This window comes from Pezoporus occidentalis, unplaced genomic scaffold (assembly GCF_034315485.1).
Source record: "Pezoporus occidentalis ecotype Australia unplaced genomic scaffold, CSIRO_AGI_Poc_V1 ctg250, whole genome shotgun sequence".
In the NCBI taxonomy this organism is placed as follows: domain Eukaryota; kingdom Metazoa; phylum Chordata; class Aves; order Psittaciformes; family Psittacidae; genus Pezoporus; species Pezoporus occidentalis.
Genome location: NW_026914395.1, coordinates 1121543 through 1141809, shown reverse-complemented (window position 1 = coordinate 1141809; position 20267 = coordinate 1121543). Strand labels below are relative to the sequence as shown.

Genomic DNA, 20267 nt, shown 5'->3' with positions numbered 1-20267 from the left:
CGCTGCTGCTTTGGCAGCCCTGTGGAAGTCGCAGGTCGGGAGAGGGGCAGTTGGGCTGATGGTGCATCCCAGTGGCTCCGTGCTGAGGGATGGGCGCCCATAGCTCCTCTGGAGCTGACCCTGGAACGGCCGAAAACAGCGGGGCTCCTGGCAGCAGCTGAAGCAGGAGCTCTGGTCATGGCGCGGGGCTGGAGCGCTGCTGTTGACGCTGTGGGAGCAGCAGGGGCCGCACGCAGGGGTTCCAGGCTCAGGGGTTTAAGGGAGGTTTTCCCACTCGTGATTCCGGGCTTTTCCCCCTTTCTCACTGCTGTTTCCCCGGAGCTCTCGGTGCGCGTCCGCCCCGGCGCAGGGTGATGCTGGGAGCCGGGTCCTGGAGGCGCGGGGCTGGTGCGGTCCTGCCCGGGGCTGGGGTTCAGTCACGGTCACACGGGCAGGGCTCAAGCTGCTCCCGAGGGAGCACGGGCTCAGCACGGACCTGGGGCAGGCTCCTGGTTGTGGGCGCAGAGCCCTCACTGAACCTGCCCCTGCCCTGCCCCTGCTCTGCCCCTGCCCTGCCGTTCTGCCCCTCTCTAAGAGGTGACAATGGCAAGATCCGCCTGCCCCATCCCTGCAGCTCCTGCCCAGTGGAGACCTGGAATCATGGAAGGGTTTGGGTTGGAAGGGATTAATTAAGATCATCCAGTTCCAACCCCTGCCATGGGCGGGGATGCTTCCCCCTCGTCTATGTTGCCCAATGCTCTGCCCAGCCCGGCCTAGGCAATTGTCGAGGTTTAAACCCAGTCAGGTAACTCGTTCACTCACCCCCCCCCCTTCTTGCCCTCCCCCTACTCCCAGAGGGACGGAGAGGAGAATGGAAAAGAATGCAACTCCCCCGGGTTGAGATAAGAACAGTTCAGTAACTAAGGTATGGCACAAATCACTACTGCTACCACCAGTGATAATAATGATAAAGGAAATAACAAGGGAAGAGAATACATCATCTCACCACCAGCTGACTGATAACTTGCCCCCCCCCAGCCCAGCCAAGCACCGACCGATACCTCCTCCAACCCTGCAGACTCCCAGCCCTTCCGGCTAACTCCCAGTTACCTCCTGGCCATGACGTGCTGTGGTATGGAATACCTCTTTGGCTAGCTTGGGTCAGGTGTCCTCTGCTTCCTCCTGGCTTCCCCTCCTGCCTGGCAGAGCATGAGGCTCACAAAGTCCTTGGCCAAACCAAAACATCCTTGTTATCAGCTCTGTTCCCAGGCCGAAAGTCAAAACACTGCACTGCACCAGCTACCAAGGAGGAGAAACATGACTGCTACTGCTGAACCCAGGACAGCAATGCAGCAGGACAAGAATGAGGTGGTGTTTGCCAGATGTGAGCGTGGCCATCAGAGCACTTCACTGGGGTAGAGCACAGCCCAGTCTGCGTTGTCTTTTCCAGACCGACAGAGTTTCCCTGGAGCCACAGGGAACGGCTGGAGCCAAATGCCCCCAGTGAGAGGAATGGTATTGTTACTGCGTGGTGAACGTGCGATCCCGGAGCTGGTGCCCTGTGAGGGTGCTGAGGAAGCTGTGGCGGCCCCATCCCTGGCAGTGCTCAAAGCCAGGCTGGACACAGGGGCTTGGAGCACACCAGCGTCTGTCCCATGGCTTAGTCCTGATTTTATCCTTTGATTGTCCAGGGATTACCATGAAATATTATCATTTACTAAATCGGATCCTCGTGCCCCGGTGGCAGCTGCTGCCAGCGGCAGGGAAACCAGAGGCTTTCAGGCACATCCCAGATGTCCGTAAGTAGCTTACGGTGAAAATCGGGATTAGAGTTCCCTGCCGAGGGGTTCAGATTTCCCAGTGGTTTCCCACCTCGGGGCCCGCCGGGGCTGTGCAGGGCCCCGGGAAGCTCGTTTGCATCCAAGAGCGTCTCCTGGGGGGTCCTGCCTGTTTGGGCAGTGGGGACCGGAGCAGCTGCTCTGCTGCAGCCTCCCCTCGGAGCACCGGGCCCTCGGCAGCGCTCGGCACGGGTTCATGCACCAGCCCCAGCGGGGGGTCATGCCGGGCTGCGCGGCCATGGCAGGATGCGCTCCCTCCCACCCCAGGCCCTGCTGAGCTGCTGCCCCTCAGCGGGCCAATGTGAAATCCTCGCTCTCTCACAGCGGCACTCAGTGTCCTGTGTCTCACATCCAAGAACGTGGAAACAGCTCCCTCCCAGTGGGATCAGCTCCAGGGATGCAGAGATCGGGATGAGCTCCTGCCAGGGCAGCTGCTGGTGAAACCTGCCCGGAGCTCCCAGGCTGAACCCCTGAGGCTCACAGCTTGGAATCCGAGCTGGGAACAGGGATCAGCAAGGACCAGGGACCAGCAGGAAATAGGGACCAGCAAGGACCAGGAACCAGCAGGAAATAGGGACCAGCAGGAAACAGGGCCCAGCAGGAAATAGGGACCAGCAAGGACCAGGGACCAGCCCGTGCCCTGCTGACCTGCACCACTTGAAGTCCTTCTGCTTTTCCCCCAGGGGCAATGAGCTCCCAGCACAGCTTTGCCTCTCCCTGTGTCCTGTGGAACACAGTCTGGCTCCGCTCAGGAAGCATCACAGCCTTTTCCATGCGGAACAGAACCTGGTTTCTAAGCAACAGGAAAATACCCCCCCCTTTCCCCTTCTCTGGAATCCTCCACAACCACTTCACCCTCCAAACGGGACGTGGGTGACCTGCCCCATGTTTTACTGTGATGCCAATGAAACCCTCTGCTGGCAGTCAAGGGATGGCAAAAGCACCTGAGAGGTAAAGGTAAGCAAAGTGCAAGCACAGCCTCAAGGCCAGCACCGATCGGGCTCAGAACCCTCAACAGGGGATTAGGGATACTGACAGGGATCAGTAGGATGGCAGGAAGATGTTTCTGCCGGATGCAGGCAGCAGCAGGTAACAGCATCACCTGCGAGCCCAGCAGCAGCATCCCAGGGGCTGCCCCGGTGCGGGTCCTGCAGAGCAGAGTCCATCCATGCAGGAGGCACCTCCCGGCATCGCAGGGCTCTTCCCTAGGGAAGGCACCCAAAGGGAGGAGGCGGCAGTGCCCCTGGGCTGCTGGAGCTCAGGATCTGGCTGTTGTCAGGTCAGCCCCGTTGTCCATCCCCAGCTCGCTCCTGTAGAGTCCAGGGCTGGCACTGGTGTTATTCCAGGGATCATCAGCATCGGATCCAGCTGCCGGTGCCCCATTCCTGGAGGCAGGCTCTCCATGTGCCACTGGGCTGAGAGCAGTGGGAGCAGCTATTGGAGATGTTCCTCCCTAATGGGTGGTTGTTTCCATCCATGCAGCAGCCTCCTCTTTGTGCACAGATGTATTTATATCAGAACATGGGGCTCAGGAACACAGGGGAGGTCCTGAAGGATGGGAACTGCAGGAGAGGAGCGGGGAAACAATAGGGAACTATTGTGCAAGAGGGTTGGCAGCGGCTCTGCATGAACACCCCTTGGAAGCCTGGAAGGGATGGGAATGAATGGGAAGCGAAGGGAACAGGGGGTGGAGCTGGATGAGCTTCAGGGTCCCTTCAGCCCGCACCAGGCTGGGATCCTGGCGTCAGGGTGAGCTCTGCCCTTCACTCCCTTCCTGCTCCCCCTCAGCTGTGACCCGCGGCACTTTCTTTCCTGGGTCTCTTGAAGCCTTTCAGGCCCTTTCTGAGGCTCGGTTTGGTGAGAACGCGGTGACAGAGAAACGCCAAAGCAGGGAAACGCCAAAGCAGGGAAACCCCAAAGCAGGAAAACCCCAAAGCAGGAAAACCCCAAAGCAGGGAAACCCCGAAGCAGGGAAACCCCAAAGCAGGGAAACCCCTCGCATCGAACGCACGTCTCTGGGCTCACCTGAACCGGAGCACAGGGAGCTCCGACCCGCTCTGGGCTGGGGGTTCCCACTCTGTGCCCGGGAGAGGGTCCCGGTGCCCCCCATGGATTCAATCCACGCAAGAGCCAGACCCCGAGCTCTGGGGCTTTCTGCCTGCAGCAGGGCACAGCGGGCACCCAGGCTGCCAGCCCCGGTCTCCTTTGCCTCTCCCTCCTTTGCCTTCGCAGCTTTCCATGGACCTTTTCCCTTTGTTTTTCGGGGGTTTGGGTTGGTTTTTTCCGCTTTCCCTGATCCTGTCGATTCCCCTCGAGCTCAGCATCACTTCTGCTGCAGCACCCCCCTTAACCGCAGTCACCCAGGGCTGCGGGAGCCCCCCACAGGGGTTTCCACCTCCTCAGCAGGGCAGGGGTGGAAGAGCCCCGGGGGGTAAGAGCTGGGCTCAGCTGGGGGGCATCCGTGTGATGAACTGCGGCTTGCTAGGGAGGAAATAAACCCCATGGCCCTGCTCCACAGCTCCTGCTGCCTGCCGGAGCCTGGTGCTTGTTCGGTCTTGTGGCAAAGGGGAAGCCGTTGTGGTCCTCGTGCCGTGGTGATGGCAACGGGTTTGAGCCCCTGCAATGTCCGGTTGGGGCCTCATTTCCAGCTCTCCCTTGCCCTGTGCTGCTTCTCCTGGTGCAGCTGGGCTGGGGCATCCACGAGCTGGGTTTGCTTTGGGGTTCTCCATAGGCAGCTTTAGGAAAACCTCCGTGGTGCTGCTCTTGAGCGCAGGAGCAACCGGGCGCTCTCCCACCTGTGCTTCCCAGGCCTCGCAGGAGGCGCCGGCTGTGGACGGGGGCGTTCAGCTTCCTCCCCGAGCAGCCGCATTCCCTGGTTTCTGGTGTGCACGAGGAGCGGAGCGGGCGCAGGCCGGGCTGCGGTCTCCTCATCGCAGCTCGGAGCTGTCTCAGTGCCGGGCGCTGCTCTCACCTCCCTTGGTTCTCCGTGCCCTGAGCCCGTTAAACCCCTGACCCTGGCCGGGATGGGGCTGGCTGCTGCCTGGGGTCAGCATCCGCTTCCCAGCTCTCAATGGCCTCGCTGCAGGGAGGGAGCAGGAACTGCAGCCCTGCACTTCCCAGCAGCAGAATTCCCCCTGGGATGCTCCTCGGGCCCTTGTTTGTGCAAGGGTTTGGCAGAGGAAGAGAGCTTGTGCAAGAGGTCACCTCTGCCCCATGGGGAGCAGGCACGGAGAGGAGCCCCCTTCACCCCTACAGCCCCAAGCACAGGCAGAGGACACAAAGCACAGCTCACGCTTTAATTACTGTCCCCACTGCGCCCAGCGTGTTCCCAGGCACAAGGGGATGTCACCACATGTTGAGTGTCACTGGCGTGAGGGGACAACGTGGGGTGTTATCAGGGCTGGGGCTGTCTTTGACATGGGGAGACCTGTGTGGGGACAGGGGGTGTCCCTGCACATTGCCAGGGGTGGGTATAGGGGGTGTCCTCATGTGCTGCTGTGTGGGGAAGACACAAAGAGTGTCCCAGTACGTGTGGGGAGTCACAGGGTACGGACCTCTCCCTGGCTATGCAGCAGGACCCAAGATGTGTCCCCTCATAGACACATCCCCATGGTGACAAAGATGTCCTGCACATCACCCCCCATGTCCCCCCATGTGCTGCCATGTCCTGCACATCACCCCCCATGTCCCCCCATGTGCTGCCATGTCCTGCACATCACCCCCCATGTCCCCCCATGTGCTGCCATGTCCTGCACATCACCCCCCATGTCCCCCCATGTGCTGCCATGTCCTGCACATCACCCCCCCATGTGCTGCCATGTCCTGCACATCACCCCCAATGTCCCCCCATGTGCTGCCATGTCCTGCTCATCACCCCCCACGTGCTGCCATGTCCTGCACATCACCCCCCCATGTGCTGCCATGTCCTGCACATCACCCCCAATGTCCCCCCACGTGCTGCCATGTCCTGCTCATCACCCCCCCATGTGCTGCCATGTCCTGCTCATCACCCCCCCATGTGCTGCCATGTCCTGCACATCACCCCCCACGTGTTGCCATGTCCTGCACATCACCCCCCCATGTGCTGCCACGTCCCCGTGCCCTACCCGCGCTCGCAGATGAGCTCGACAACGCTGTGCTCCATGGGCACGGGGTCGAGGCACCGGTGCGCGGCGCTGGCGGCCACCTCGTCCAGCAGCCCCTGCACCACGCGCTCGTCGGCGGCGAAGCGCCACAGGTAGAGCTGCAGGTAGTGCCCGTCCACCTGCACCTGCTGCAGCCCGAAGCGGCCCAGCGTGCGCAGCCGCACGCACTCCAGCAGCGTCTTCAGGCTGATCTTGATGATCCCCGTCAGCACTGACACCTGTGCGCGGGGACAGCGGGGACCGTGCCACGGCGCTGGCCACAGGGCACCAACCCCCAGGCCTCGGCGGCACGGGGACGTGGGGGCAGTGGGGACACCCCTCTCCAGACCTAGGAAGCTCCCATCCCGGTCACCGGTGCCACGGGGTACGTGGCAGGCAGGAGGTGGGGAGGTTGGGGACTGTGGGGGCATCGGGACCGGAGGGGACCTTGGGGACAAGGGGATGTTCCCGCAGCCTCACCTTGTTGAACTCGACAGGGCTGAAGATGTCAATGCGCTCGGAGAAGAGCTTCTGGATGTTGCTGAGCAGGTGGGTGTCCATGGGGGCACTGGGGGTGGTGACACCAGGACAGTCAGGGGCACGGGGACAGTCGAGTGCTTGAGAAAGCCAGGGGATGTGGGGCCAGGGACGCAGCGTTGTCAGCGGACAGGGGGAGCAGATGGAGATGGTTGGAGGAAGAAAGGATGCTTGGGGAACACAAGGACGGGCGGTGGACGTGGAGACAACTGGGGAATGTGGGGATGGCAACAGGACGTGGGGAGATGAGGCAATTGTGGGGCACACGGCAGTGATCTTTGGGGGATACTGGGGCAGGTGGGGGAGCACGGGGACACACGGGAAGCATCTGGGAACACAGGGGCAGTTTGGGGATGCAAAGGGGGTCACGGGGAAGCTCTGGTGGGTACTGGGGGGCACAGCGCTACCTGGGGGTGTAGCTGGGGGCGTAGCGCCCCGGGGCCCGCGAGCTGCTGTACACGGAGAAGGCTCTTCGGCTGGAGTCACTGCTCTGCGCCCGCCGCACGCCCTCCTCGAAGAGCTGCCCCACCTGCAGCAGCTCAGCCTCAGCGCTGCCATCCCGAACCACCCCAAGTACGCCCCGGTGCTCCCCAAACCGGCCAGGATCCCCCAGACCCTCTGACACCCTTCCAAGGATCCTCAAGGGGACCTTGGGCATCCCCTATTGACCCTCAAGACAGCAGCCTCCCGGATGCCCTGGTACTCCCAGCTGCCCCTGGAAACCTCCGGGAATCACGGAACAGTTTGGGTGAAGGGACCTTAAACTCCTCCAGCTCCAACCCCTGCCACAGGCAGGGACCCCTTCCACTGGAGCAGCTTGCTCCAAGCCCCTGTGTCCAACCTGGCCTTGAGCACTGCCAGGGATGGGGCAGCCACAGCTTCCCTGGGCACCCTGTGCCAGCGCCTCAGCACCCTCCCAGGGAAGAGCTTCTGCCTAAGAGCTCAGCTCAGCCTCCCCTGCTTGGTAACTGCCAGGGATTTCATGGAGCCCTGTGGAGACGCTCCAAGGACTTCCTGAAGCCTCAAGGACCTCACGGGGACCCCCCACGGGACTTCAGCCCCCCCGGGGCCTCGGTGCGGGCCCAACCTGGACGTCGATGGCGGTGATGTCCTCGACCACGCGCTTCATGACGGCGCGCACGTTGCGGGGCTCCACGGTGCTGAGCCAGTCGCGCGTCTCCACGCTCTTGCGCAGCATCTGCGCCACGGCCGCGCCCTGCGCCTGCACGTAGTGATCCAGCAGCCGCTGCGCCGCGCCTCGCGCCTCCGCGCACAGCACCGGCCCCGGCGTCACCGCGCGCGCCCCGTCCTGCGGGGACGTGGGACGTGTGGGGACGGGCAGGGGCGCCCCGCACCTCCCCGCTGTCCCCATCACGGGGCCATGGGGATGTCCCCTGAGCCTCCGGCTGTTCCACAGCACAGGACACCAGGGACCCACGGCGGGCAATCCAGGCCACCCCACCTGCAGCAGCATCGCTGCCATCCCTGTATCTTCAGGGCATCTGGGGGGCTTTGGGACGTGCAGAATCCCCTTGGGGACATCTGGGAGACACTGGCCCAGGTAAGGAGCTTTCATGTGTGCTGTACCCCAGGGTCATACCCTGGATGGACATGGGGGTAACAGCAGGGCACAGGGAGGGGCTTGAGGACATTTTGGGGTCCACCAGGGATGCCTGTGAGCACACAGAGGTAGAAGGAAGATCCCCATAATCTCCGCACACACCATTGTCCCCAGGACCCCCTCTGGGTGGACACAATGCCACAGAGCAACTTAGGGGTATTTGAGGGCCTGTAGGGCCATCTGGGACCCCCCTGGAGCCATCTGGGGTAGAATCAGGCCTTTTAGGGTCCACTCAGGGATGTTTTCAGGGACACTGATGGAAGGAAAACCCCGTGTACCACATGGTAACCACCACTGTGTCCTGAATAGATGATGTGACGTGGCGGTGGGGAGCCCTTTTGCAACATCCTGGGGACAGTTGGGGTCCCCTTAAGGCCATTCTGGGGCCAACTGGGGCAGTTTTGGGGCTCACCTGGGGGGGGAACTGCTCGTCGGTCAGAGTCAGGATGTAGCTGATGGTGGTGGCCTCGTAGTCCAGACAGAGGCGGGCCAGGAGCAGCAGCAGGGCTGGGGGTGCTGCGGGGGCCCCTCGCTCAGCTGGGCCATCAGCGAAGCCGCGGGCGGTGCGGCAGAGCCAGCGCACGAAGGCCACCACCAGCCCTTCCCGCACAGCCTCCACGCAGAACTCCCCCTGCAACAAGGCCCAGTTACACCCCGAAAATACCCCCCCCGGCCCCAAAACCCATAAAGTGCCCCTTTAACCCCCCCATGAGTGCGTCAAGTGTCCAAGGCCAGGTTGGACACAGGGGCTTGGAGCAAGCTGCTCTAGCGGAAGGTGTCCCATGGCAGGGTTGGAGCCGGATGAGCTTTAAGTTCTCTCCCAGCCCAAACCAGTCTGGGATTGTATGAAACTGCCTGGGGCAGCCTCCAGGAAGCCCACAGCCCCCCGATTCTGCCTCACGCAGGCCCCATCCTGCCCTGTGCCCCCCCGGAGCTCACCTTGAAGTAGGGCAGGCTGGCGAAGGCGACGTCCTTGGCGGTGAAGAGCTGCACGTAGGCCAGCACGGCCTTGAGCTGGCTGAGCACGGAGGCGGCCAGCGTGGCCAGGAGGTCGGGCAGGCCGGGCCCCTCCTTGCCGGGGGGCCGGGGGGCAGCCAGCGCCTGGCGCACGTCCCCGAGGCAGCCCATGAAGAAGGTCTGCAGCGCCCGCAGGTACCGGTCCACGCGCTCCCGTGCCGCCCGCGCCACCAACGCGGCGCCCGCCTCAGCGCCGGCCGCGGGGAGCAGCTCCAGCAGCGCGCGGAGCCGGCGGTGGAAGCGGTCGAGCGCCCGCACCAGCAGGGACGTGTCCCCCAGGCCCCGCTCCAGCGCCAGGCGCCGCTCCAGCAGCTCGAAGTAGCGCGCGGTGAGCGCGGCCGCGAAGGCCTCCAGGCGGCCCGGCCCGGCGCCCGCCCGGCCCTCGAAGAGGCTGCGGTAGGAGCCCGCCAGCAGGCACAGGCTGCCCACGAAGGCCGAGCTGCCCCGGTCCACGAAGTCCAGGATGTCGGAGGCGGGCGGCGGCGTGGCCGCGGCGCCGGGGGGGCCGGGTGGCGGCAGCTCGGCCTCCAGTGTCGCCAGCTCGGCCTCCAGGCGGGCGCCCGCGTGGCTCAGGAACTCCTCACACAGCTCCTCGGGAGGCTCCTCCAGCTGCAGCAGCATCTCCACGCACTCGGTGAGCTCCTTGGGGTCCAAGGTCTCATCCCTGGGGACGGGCAAGAGGAGGGGTTACGGGGGCGGGAGGCTCCGGGGTTAGCGGCACCGCAAACAGGGAACAGCAACGGAAGCCATCGGTAGGCTTCAGAGTAAACAGCAATTAATGAGGAAACAAAGCGGGGGGCACTAATGCTCCAGAGGCAGCAGTGGGTGTAGTAATAAAGAACTCACGGCAGGTTTCAGGGCTTACAGAAGTAACAAAACCCCCTCAGAAGGTTCCAGAATTATGCCTTGGCCATGAACACATGAGAAAACCCCAGTAGTGGTCAGACTGAACCTCGTACTCTATGAATGCTCTGCATGAGGGATCATAGGATCACAGAGTAGAACCACAGACTAAGTCCAACCGCCTGCAATGAGCAGGGACATGTTCAATGAGATCACGTTGCCTGGCCTGGAATGCCTCCAGGGACGGTTCCTCACACTAACAACATGTTCCAGTGTTCCCTTCTCTGGGATGTTTCTCGGGGGCTGTTGTCATTGGGATTCAGATTTAACACTCCCATCCCTTGAAAAGCTGGCCTGCTGTAATTGTTATCATAGGTTTCAGGGTTAATGCACCACGACCACCACCATACCCCAAGGGGGCTGTTCATGGAATGGCTCTCATTAGTCTCCAGAGTGACACACCCCCCCCCCCCCCAAAGGCTGTTCCCTGGTGCTGTCACCAGCAGGCTCTGCAGTGACCCCCCCAGGCTGTTCCCCATCAGGCTCTGCAGTGACCCCCCACAGCTGTTCCCCATCAGGCTCTGCAGTGACCCCCCCACAGCTGTTCCCCATCAGGCTCTGCAGTGACCCCCCCAGGCTGTTCCCCATCAGGCTCTGCAGTGACCCCCCCAGGCTGTTCCCCATCAGGCTCTGCAGTGACCCCCCCAGGCTGCTCCCCAGCAGGCTCTGCAGTGACCCCCCCACAGCTGTTCCCCATCAGGCTCTGCAGTGACCCCCCCACAGCTGTTCCCCATCAGGCTCTGCAGTGACCCCCCCCAGGCTGCTCCCCATCAGGCTCTGCAGTGACCCCCCCGGTGCTCACCGGAGGCGCGCACGCAGGCGCTGGGCCAGCTCGGCCATGATGGCGCGGCTCTCGTCCTCGATGGCGCGGAAGGAGGGCAGGTGCCGGTAGTGGCGGAGCACGGCGCGGGCGCGCGCGTGGCAGCGCAGGGCACGGGCGGGCTCAGCCCCTGGCGCTGCCCAGAGCCGCAGCCGCCCCGGCACCTCCACCAGGGACTGCAGCTTCCGCAGCAGCGCCTGCACCCCTGCGGCCAGAGGGACCGGGCCATAGGCCAGGGCCTGGAGCTGGACCTGCCCCGCCAGGGTCCACCCACCCCCCAGATATGCTCCTCAGCACCCCCACTGTTATCTGCCCCCCACCCCCTGGATCTGAGCCATCCAACCCCCTCATATCTGCCCCAGTCCCCTCAGATGTGCCCCAACCCCCTCAGATCTGCCCCAACCCCTTCAGATCTGCCCCGACCCCCTCAGATCTGCCCCGACCCTTTCAGATCTGCCCCGACCCCCTCAGATCTGCCCCGACCCCCTCAGATCTGCCCCGACCCCCTCAGATCTGCCCTCCAGGGTCCCCCAACACCCCGTTACCTGCCCCAAACCTGCCCCATAACCCCCAGATCTGTGCCCCTTACATCCCCTGGATAGCCTCCTCAGCCCCCACCCCCCATTATCTATCCTCCACCTCTGCCCCATAACCCCCAGATCTTTACCCCAAGTCTCCCCCAACCCCTTCAATCTACCCTTATCTATAAGATTTGCCCCCAGGGTCCCCTCCGCCCCAAGATCTGCCCCCCAGACCCCTACAGCTGCCCCCAAGAGCCCAGCCCTGCCCCTAGGGCCTCCCCAGGGCCCTCCCCCCCGCCGTACCGGCGAGCTGCGCGCCGCGGCGGTGCCGGTCCTGCAGCGCGGCGCTGACGCGGGCGCTGGATGTGCTGATGGCAGCCATGTTGGCTGCCAGGTCGTCCATCTCGGCCTCCATGTGCCGGAAATCCACTTTCATCTTCCGGATGGTGTCTGGGGAGCAGGAGCCACACGTGGGGTCCTTCGGCTGCCCGGGACCCCCCCGGTGCCCGCGTGCCCCCCGCCGGGTGCTCACCGGTGGCAGAGATGAACTTGTTGTAGTTCTCATAGAGCAGGGTCTGCATGTCGCTGTCCAGGGCGCGGATCTCCCGGCCCAGCTCGGCCTCGCGCGCCAGCAGCTGCGCCAGGGGACACTCGCTGCGGACCTGGGGGGGGGACAGGGGCATGAACACCCCAACCACATTGCAGCCAGCCCCACTGCCCCCAGCTCCCAGCCCCACTGCCCACAGCCCCACTGCCCCCAACCCCCTGCTCCCAGCCCGACTGCCCCCAACTCACTGCTCCCAGCCCCACTGCCCCCAACCCCCTGCTCCCAGCCCTGCTGCCCCCAACTCACTGCTCCCAGCCCTGCTGCCCCCAACTCACTGCTCCCAGCCCCACTGCCCCCAGCCCCACTGCCCCCAACCCCCTGCTCCCAGCCCCACTGCCCCCAACTCACTGCTCCCAGCCCTGCTGCCCTCAGCTCACTGCCCCCACCCCCACTGCCCCCCAACACTTCCTGTTCCAGGCCCCTGATTTACCCCAATAAGCCTATGACTGCCCCTCTGGGGCCCTACCTGCCCCTCGCGTCGCCCCCCTCCCAGGATGGCCAGCTGCCCCCTCAGAGCCCTGACTACCACCCAGGGAGTGCTGTCAAGACCCCCAGGTCCCCAAATGTCCCCCTGGGATGTTCATCTGCCCCCAGGAGCTCTAACTGCCCCAGTGAGTGCTGACTGCCCCTGCCCCCCCCAGCTGCCCCACAGGACCCCGATATTGCCCCCATGGAGGCACCCGTGATCTACAGCCCCTGTGGAAGGCGATCCACAGGGTCCCTCCGGGGGGTGCCGCTGCGTGGGGTGTCCCCGGGGACCGGGCGCTGTCACGGCGGGCTCAAAGGTCACCTTAGTGAGGAAAACCTCGGGGTCGAAGTGGGGCCCGTTGATGTCGGCGGGGTCCGGGGCCGCCTCGGCCGCCTCTGCCGCGGAGGGGCCGTAGTAGCGCTGGAGGGGCCCATGGGGCCGCCGCCACCCGCCGGTACCGGTACCGCTGCCGGGCTCGGGGCTGCCCCCGCCGCCGCTCCCCGCCGCCTCCGGCTCCGCCATCGCGCCACCGCTTCCCGCACTTCCGGCCCGGCCCCCGAGCGTCACTTCCGCCGCGACGTCGCTGTCGCCGTGGCAACCGGGCGCCGTGCCCGTCATGGCGGTCCCAGCGCTGGGCCATTGCCGCGGTCGCCCCGTCCCGTCCAGCCCCGCCCCGCCCCGCCGTGTCCGGGGGTGAGGACGCGGGAGGAGGCGCCGGTCCCGAGGGGTGAGCGGCGGTGGCGGCCCCGGCCCCGCAGGCGGCGTCCGTGCGATCGCTCCCCTCGGGGCGGTGGGGACCCTGCGGGGGGACGAGCCCGGGCCCTGCTCCCCCGGCCCCCTCCGGTTCCTCATCGGAGGCTGCCCCGGGGCCGCCCTCAGCGGTTGGGGAGGGGGTGTCATGGGGGGGGCACGGGGGCCGGAGCAGGAGCCCCGGCTGAGCCCTGCCCGGTGGCGGGACTCGTGGCTCCGTTTCTGGTTTGAAATCAGCGTCTGCGCCCTGAGCGGCCTTGCCCGCCCCCAGGGGTGGGTTTGATCCCCCCGAAGCTCCTTTCCCTGCCCTCACAGCCCCCAAGCAAGGGGCGAAACACCAAGGAGGACCAGAAGCAGGGCCCTGGTGACGCGGGGGTGACCCAGGGCTCCCAACAGGCTGGGGTGGGCACACAGAGCAGGGCACAGCAAAGAGCACCCAGAGCTGCTCACAGCGGGCAGCCCTTGCTGAGGACAAGGCCCCGCAGTCACCTTTTGGGTGGGTTTTGTCCCTTTTCCCCTCCCAGGTGATGCAGATCCAGCCCCAGGCGCCCGCAGCTTCCCCAGGACCTGCGATCCCACCCTGAGGCAGCGACCCGCATCCTGCTCCTTCCAGCACAGCACTGGAAGCACGCAGATGCAGGCAGCGGCTCCCGGCGGTATTTCACCTTTCCCATTGCTACCGAAGGACTGTCCATGTGTGCTGCAGCCATCCCAGTCGCACGGGGCCCACCCCAGCTCCGGTGCTGACTGTGAGTGCTTGAGGGAAGGATGCACTCCCCTGTGCCATACCGATTTGGGGCTGCTCCTCTCCAAAGCCGCCCTCAGGTAACAGCTCACTGCTGCGCTCTGGCTCTTTGGTTCTTACAGCTTCAATAGAATCAGGGAATGGTCTGGGTTGGAAAGGACCTTAAGATCATCCAGTTCCAACCCCCTGCCATGGGCAGGGACACCTCCCACTAAACTAGGTCACCCAAGGCTCTGTCCAACCTGGCCTTGAACACTGCCAGGGATGGAGCATTCACAGCTTCAATAGAGACACCCCAACGTTTTGTACATTCCCTTTGAGCTGGGGGGGTGTGGGGAGGATCTGCTCACATTTGTATGCTGCAGGAAAGCACTGTCATTTTAGAGCTATAGGAAGCCTAAACCAAGATGAACAGATTAACTGAGCAGATGTCCAGGGGGCGTGAGGGGCCGGTGGTGGCTGAATGAGGAAGCCCCAGTGCTGACGTGTTGGGTGGTTGATCCCATGTCCCTCCGTGCTGCTGCTGTGGTTCACACACATGCTCAGTTCTTCCTTCTCTCTGACTGTGCTTCCTGAGGGCATTCACTGCAGTGCAGGGCTCTCCTGCAGCACTCACAGAGGTTACCCATCCTCACCCAGCTTTCCCAAGAGCTTCCCAGTGCTGTGTTCAGGGGCTGTGGCTGGTTCCCAAATCAGCCCCACGCAGAGAGGAACCCTCCGATGGAGCACACTGCTTGGCAGTGCTCCTGCAGATCCCTCTGCATGGGGAAGCCTTTGACCTGGTCACAGGCTGGCACCCAATGGTGCCAATCACCACCCCAGCAGGACATGGGCAGCCTGGGAGAAGCAGGGGGAGCCTGGAGGATTGCCTGGAGCAGGAAGAGGAGGAGGAGAGGGCACAGAGCCCATGGGGTCCTATGGGTGCTGAATCCAAACACATGGCAGCAGTGGGGTGGGAACTGGAGAGGGCACAACTTCAAGAACCTTAACCTGACATTTCAAGTTTAAAACCCCTGAGGTTCATTTTACATATACATATAAAAACCCTTGGATTGATTTCTAGAGGAATTCAAAGGATCAGAGACAAAAGCTCCAGTCCCTGCACTGCAGTTCCCTGAAGAGGTGCAGCTCCCACTTCCTGGGATAATGTTGAGATTGGGCTTTGAGGCAGCAGGTTCTCTACAGCTCCAGCACAACACCTGAGGGATCTGATCTTGGCACGCAGCCTTGCTAACGTGAGCACAAGAGAGAAACACTTGAAGATTCTAAAGCCAGAGCTTTATTTACAACAGTAGAAGCAAATAGAAAGAGCTGGGAGTTGCCGCATCTCCCCAGAGAAGCAGGAGGAAGAACCAAAGTCACCACTGCCTCCTTTCTACTGGCCTTCCCTGTGCACTTCCCAAAGGTAGAAGCCAAAAGACACCCAAGTCCAGCCAGGGCAGTGTCTGGACACAGCCTGGTACAGGTGAACGAAGGACAACACTGTCCCCTTACGGATCTGGAGCTGGGTCAGTCCAAGGACAAGGGAATTCCTAATGGGTGCAAGAGGAGGCCAAAGGAACCCCCCACTGGTGAACATGGGCTTGCTGGGGAGGAGAAGGGCTGGAACGTCAGAGCTTCAGGTGGTTGGTGCAGGAAGAGAAGTGAAGCAGATCAGCAGAGACTTTCACAAAGGAAACCCAGCACACGTGAGCAGTGGGTGCAGAAACAGCCAGGATGGGACACGGCAGCTCTGCTCAGCTGCCTGGGACAGGAGCACTTGCAACAGGCACCAGAGGCTGGTTTATTTTACATCCTTTCTCCCAACAGGCACAGCACGTGACAGTTACAGAGCAAAGTGAAGTAACTGAGCTATGGAAGAGCGCAGCTGGGGCTGTGATGTGAGAGAGCAGCCCAGGAAAGGCTGGGAGGGTGATGGGAAGGTGCGGTCCCAGCTCCTGCATCCCCAGAGCCACGTGCAGCACCTCCAGGGAGGAAACCGGCCCCACTGCGGGAGCGATGGCTCTGGGGCAGGACGGGAGGGATGTGCCCCAAGCACTGCAGGCAGGCTCCCGGAGCACTGCAAAGGCAAAGCCAGGGGTACCTGCTCCGTGAAAGCAGAAACGAAGCCACCCTCTGACCCAATCCCTCCGTGACCTCCACCAGTGGCACCATTCAGGAGTTTCACTTGACCTCAGCCTCTGTACATCTTCCCAAAGTGCTCCAGTACCGGAATACCACAAGAACTGAACTGAACTGAACTGGACCTTTTGCCATCAGGTTCTCTTGACACTGATTTCAGAGTTAAGGGAGTGTGTTTCCAGCTGCATGGGAGGGACTAGAAGATACCGTATGTGGGCAAATGGAAGTGGCTTATGGGCTCTAGCCCTCCTTTCTTGCAGGGTTCATCCCCGGTGTTGCCCAGAAGGGGGATAAAGGTGACAGAGCTCGCATTCAAATGAAGTTTTATTCCTCTGCAACAATTGGGAAGTATCAGGGTGCAGATCTGCCAATTTCAATTCAAGGCAGAGCACACTTCATTTCACCCAGTGACCCCAATGCTATCAATAGGCCATGGGGAGAGCAGGTATCAGCTGAGTGGAGACGCTGGAATGTCAGTCACACGTTCATGCTTCCAGACCTCCTCAATCAGCATCCTGAACTCCAGAGCTTCCAAACCTCAGCTGGTTTATGGGTATCAGTGAGTCTCTGGAGCCACATCTCCTCACAAGCCTAGTACACAGCATCAGAAAGGGAGGCAACACAAAAGCAGCCTTTAAAAATAGGCTGTGAGACGTGGCCAACGAGGCAAGAGATAAAGGTGTCAGCACTTAACATCAGGATGTGTTATACATGAGAACCTGTTTAGAACCACATAATTTTATAGAGATGTCTCAGACCAGCAGAACAAGGAGGAGAAGCCGGTGGACAGAGGTTATTTGGAAGGTCTGTCTGGAACACCTGGAGGCCTCCACCACGGGGCAGAGCCAGATGAGCAGTTCTGTCAGTCACTGTGTTTGCTGTCCTGCGAAACCCGCAGAGCAGCTCAAGTCCCTGCTTTGGCCACCAGGTAGTAGAGGATGACGAAGAGCAGGATGAGCCCAGCTGAGACGGAGCAGAGCAGCCGCCGGTTCTCCCTGCCGGAGCGCGCCATGCTGGAGAAGCGCTTCACGCTGCCCGTCAGCAGCCCCGTCACACTCAGCAGGTCCGAGTCCTGGGGACAGAGGACGGGCAGGTGGAGGCTTACAAACACACCAGCAACAGATCAGAGTTAACAGCACCTCTGCACGTGAAGCCTTCACCCACGCAGGACGTTCCCTAGGTGAAGCTGGGCCATCACACACACCGGGCTGTGCTCCCAAGCCCAGAAGGCGTGATCTCCTGCCATCATTCTATTCTCCCCTCACCATGGGGTGACATTCACATGCAGCTCTGCCAGAGGGGCGCAAACAGCTCTCAAACTAATGCAGTTTGGGCAGTTTCATTTTGACTTTTGGTCTGGTTTTCCTTATCCACAAACTACTCGGAGCTTCTGCTTGTGTTGCTCCTGAAATGCTTCAAAGTCTCCTCTGTAACAGCACAGTTTCATGCTGGTCAAAGACTTCTCCTTTAAGGTCTTTTGCCATGACACCTTTTACTCTGATTCTCCATTCTCCTGCTTATCAGGCTGAGAAAACATCCGTTTCAGACACTCCAACACTCTCAGCAGACGCTGCTATTACACAGCTACAAGCTGAGCTTTGACTCAGCTGGTTTCAACACTACAATTATCCGCTCTCTTGCTTCCACACACCAGCTCTCCATGTCCAGCTCAGGCAGAAAAGGTGCTCCGAGCACCAGTGTTATGGTGCTGATCAACTCAAACCTCTGCCTGGATTCCCTTCCTTCATGAGCTGCCTTTCTCCTAAAAAGCCTCAGCAGATGACCCCTCTGCTCCAAGGATGTGCTAGCCTGGCCTGCCCCTAGTGCACTGGGATCTTCCATCAGCAACCAGAGCTTAAGAGGCAGATAACTGGGAAGGGAATTTGGTTTCACTGGTGGCATGTGTCAGAAGGAAAACAGAACAGGGCCCTGACCAGCACCAAAATCACAGGGGCAGCTGAGGAACAGGCCCATCTCCAGCAACAGCCGCAGGAGGCAGCTCTTTAACCCTGGGAAGGAGGTGATCTCCACCTGTATTTCTACATCAGTCCATCCAGATGCTAGATACCAACCCCGTCAGCCCCTTGGACAAAGCGACCCTGCCAGCAGTGAAGTGCCTGATGGTTTTGTACCACGAAATCCACTGGGACCGGGTTCAGTTACATTCCTGGTTTGCCAAACGGAGTGCTGGGATCTACCTTTGCTATTAACCTGGAGCTGCTGCTCACTGAGAGCCAGCAGGCACAGGCCGCTCTCTACACGTCACTGGTTCCTTACCATGCCATCCAGGTAACGGTTCTGCTCCTCCGCATCTTTGTCGATGTCCAGCGCCAGCTACACAGGGATGAAACAGGGATTAGCGACCTTCAGTGCAGAGAGAACCGGACACACGTGCTGCTGCTTAATCTGAAATGCACGTCAGAAAAGCAAGCCCCAGCTCCCCCCTACACACAGAGGCTTGTTCCGTCGGGAAACAAGATTCTCATTCAGGTTTGGGTGGTTGAACTTTTGTCAGCTCTGAGAATAAAGCTGGGCTGTCCAGAACTGTCACATCGGGCAGGAGCACTTACAGATGGGGACACAACAGCAGGGACTGAGTCTTCCCTTCTACCAGGCGAGTCATTGACTTCTGTTAAGCTCTAAATCAAAGCGCTTGATGTTAGGAGGAGCAAAGCAGCTCTGAGAACACCACACAGAAGGCGTATTTTTCAGACCTGCTTTACGTGCCTGTTTACTGTGACCTTTTCCTCGAGGAGCTGGGCTTTACTACCCCTGTGCAGCTCTGATGTGGTCTCTGTGCCTAAAACTGTGTGCTGCACCCACGCCATCCCCTCTGGATGCTGTCGCTAAAGCTCGGCAGGGAAGCGCGGATTCGCAGATACCCCCTGCGTTTCGCAAGGGGAAGTTAAGGAACAGCTCGGGGCCAGCACACACGCGGGCCGGCACCCCAGGGACAGCGGGGCAGGGGCTGCGCCGTCCGGCCTCGGGCACTCACCGCCTTGAGCCGGGTGACCTTGCCGGCCAGGCTCTCCGCCATGCGCTTGTTCTCCGCGTCCAGCACATCCTCGCTCCCAGCGCTCGCACCTGGGCCGGGGAGGAGGCGGCTGAGCCCCACCGGCTCTTTGCTCTCCCGACGCGCTCGCTGCCCCCCCCGCCCCCCGAGGTCTCCGCTGGCCACGGGGGCCGTTACCGCTGCCCCCCCCCCCCGGCTTTGCCACGGGACGGTCCCCAGCTCCTTTTGCCCAAACTACCGCGAACTTCCCCCAAAGGGGCACGGGCAGAACCGCAGCGCCCTGCCCCGAGCTCCCGGCTCCAGCAGCGCCGGGGGCTCCGTGCCCAGCGCGGGGAGGCTGAAGCCGCTCACACCGGGGCTCTTCCCCGCCTCGGCCCTTCCGGGGCTCCCCCCGGCAACCGGGCCCCGGCCTGAAGCGGCTCCCGAAGGACGGCGGGGCCGGCCCCGGCCTCGATCCCTGCCCCGCGCCCCCATGGGACCCCCGTTCCCCGGCGGCGGCAGCAGCAGCAGGGTCCCTCCGCCGGCCCCGGCCTCACCTCGGCCCCACTCCGCCATGGCTGCCGCTGGTCCCGCCCCGCCGGGCGGAGCCGCGCCGGGCCCACAAAATGTCCGCCCCCCTCCGCCCGCTCTGCGCGGCTCCGGGCGCTGCGGCGGGAGCGGAGCGGAGCGGGCCGGGGGCAGCGCGGCCGGGAAATGAGGCAGGGAGCCGGGGCGGCGGCAGGAAGGTGACGGCGCTCCCCTCCGCCCCTCCCCGGGCCGCGGCCGCAGGGCCCCAGCGCCGGGGGTCGGTCCCGGCTCCGAGGGACTCCGAGCCGCAGGTACCGGCAGCGCCCGGCCCGGCCGCTGGGGGGGGAAACGGGGAAGGCGCGGAACGAGGCGGGGGAGGCAGCCGGGGAGGGGGTGGGACGTGGCCAGGGCGGCCCCGGCTCCTGCCTTGACCGCAGAGCCCGGTTCAGCCCCTCCGCGGGTGCAGTTCCGGGCCGGGCCCCCCGAGGGACCCCCGCTTCCCGCAGCTCCGGCCCAGGCCCCTCCCTGGCTGCGTGGGGCAGGAGGGGTGGCCCTGTGCGCGCCCCAAAGCCCGGCGCTGTCGGCGCAGGGCCCGGCGCAGAGCCGGGGCTGCTTTCGGTGCTTGCCGTGCTGCAGTGGGGTCTGACCGGGGATCCGTGGGGTCTAACCGGGGATCCGTGCTGCAGAGCGCGTAC

At 62.7% G+C, this 20267-nt stretch overlaps 2 protein-coding genes across 2 annotated transcripts; both read right to left on the bottom strand.

The window, feature by feature from the left end:
* Positions 1 to 5852: 5852 nt before the first annotated feature.
* Positions 5853 to 12996, bottom strand: VPS51 (VPS51 subunit of GARP complex). The gene is made up of 10 exons (XM_062623364.1): positions 12758 to 12996; positions 11893 to 12022; positions 11664 to 11810; positions 10822 to 11044; positions 9039 to 9780; positions 8512 to 8730; positions 7566 to 7787; positions 6886 to 7007; positions 6422 to 6509; positions 5853 to 6180 (listed from the first exon to the last, which is right to left on the bottom strand). Exons 1-10 carry the CDS (start codon positions 12956 to 12958, stop codon positions 5920 to 5922), a joined length of 2355 nt encoding a protein of 784 aa, XP_062479348.1. The 5' UTR covers positions 12959 to 12996; the 3' UTR covers positions 5853 to 5919.
* Positions 12997 to 16771: 3775 nt separating this feature from the next.
* Positions 16772 to 19714, bottom strand: BET1L (Bet1 golgi vesicular membrane trafficking protein like). Its single transcript, XM_062623363.1, has 4 exons — positions 19602 to 19714; positions 19048 to 19136; positions 18330 to 18386; positions 16772 to 17124 (listed from the first exon to the last, which is right to left on the bottom strand). The coding sequence occupies exons 1-4, from the start codon at positions 19618 to 19620 to the stop codon at positions 16957 to 16959; spliced, it is 333 nt and encodes a 110-aa protein (XP_062479347.1). The 5' UTR covers positions 19621 to 19714; the 3' UTR covers positions 16772 to 16956.
* Positions 19715 to 20267: the final 553 nt, after the last annotated feature.

Bases quoted from the DNA above. Each gene is read 5' to 3' on its own strand.
- BET1L (XM_062623363.1), bottom strand. The intron at 18,387-19,047 runs GTGAGTGCCCGA...ATCCCTGTGTAG, and splicing joins AGGTCACCCGGCTCAAGGCG to CTGGCGCTGGACATCGACAA. The intron at 17,125-18,329 runs GTAAGGAACCAG...CTCTGTCCCCAG, and splicing joins ACCGTTACCTGGATGGCATG to GACTCGGACCTGCTGAGTGT.
- VPS51 (XM_062623364.1), bottom strand. From the start codon at position 12,958: ATGGCGGAGCCGGAGGCGGCGGGGAGCGGCGGCGGGGGCAGCCCCGAG. The intron at 8,731-9,038 runs GTGAGCTCCGGG...GCCTTGTTGCAG, and splicing joins CCAGCCTGCCCTACTTCAAG to GGGGAGTTCTGCGTGGAGGC. The intron at 7,008-7,565 runs GTTGGGCCCGCA...GAGCTGCTGCAG, and splicing joins TCACCGCCATCGACGTCCAG to GTGGGGCAGCTCTTCGAGGA.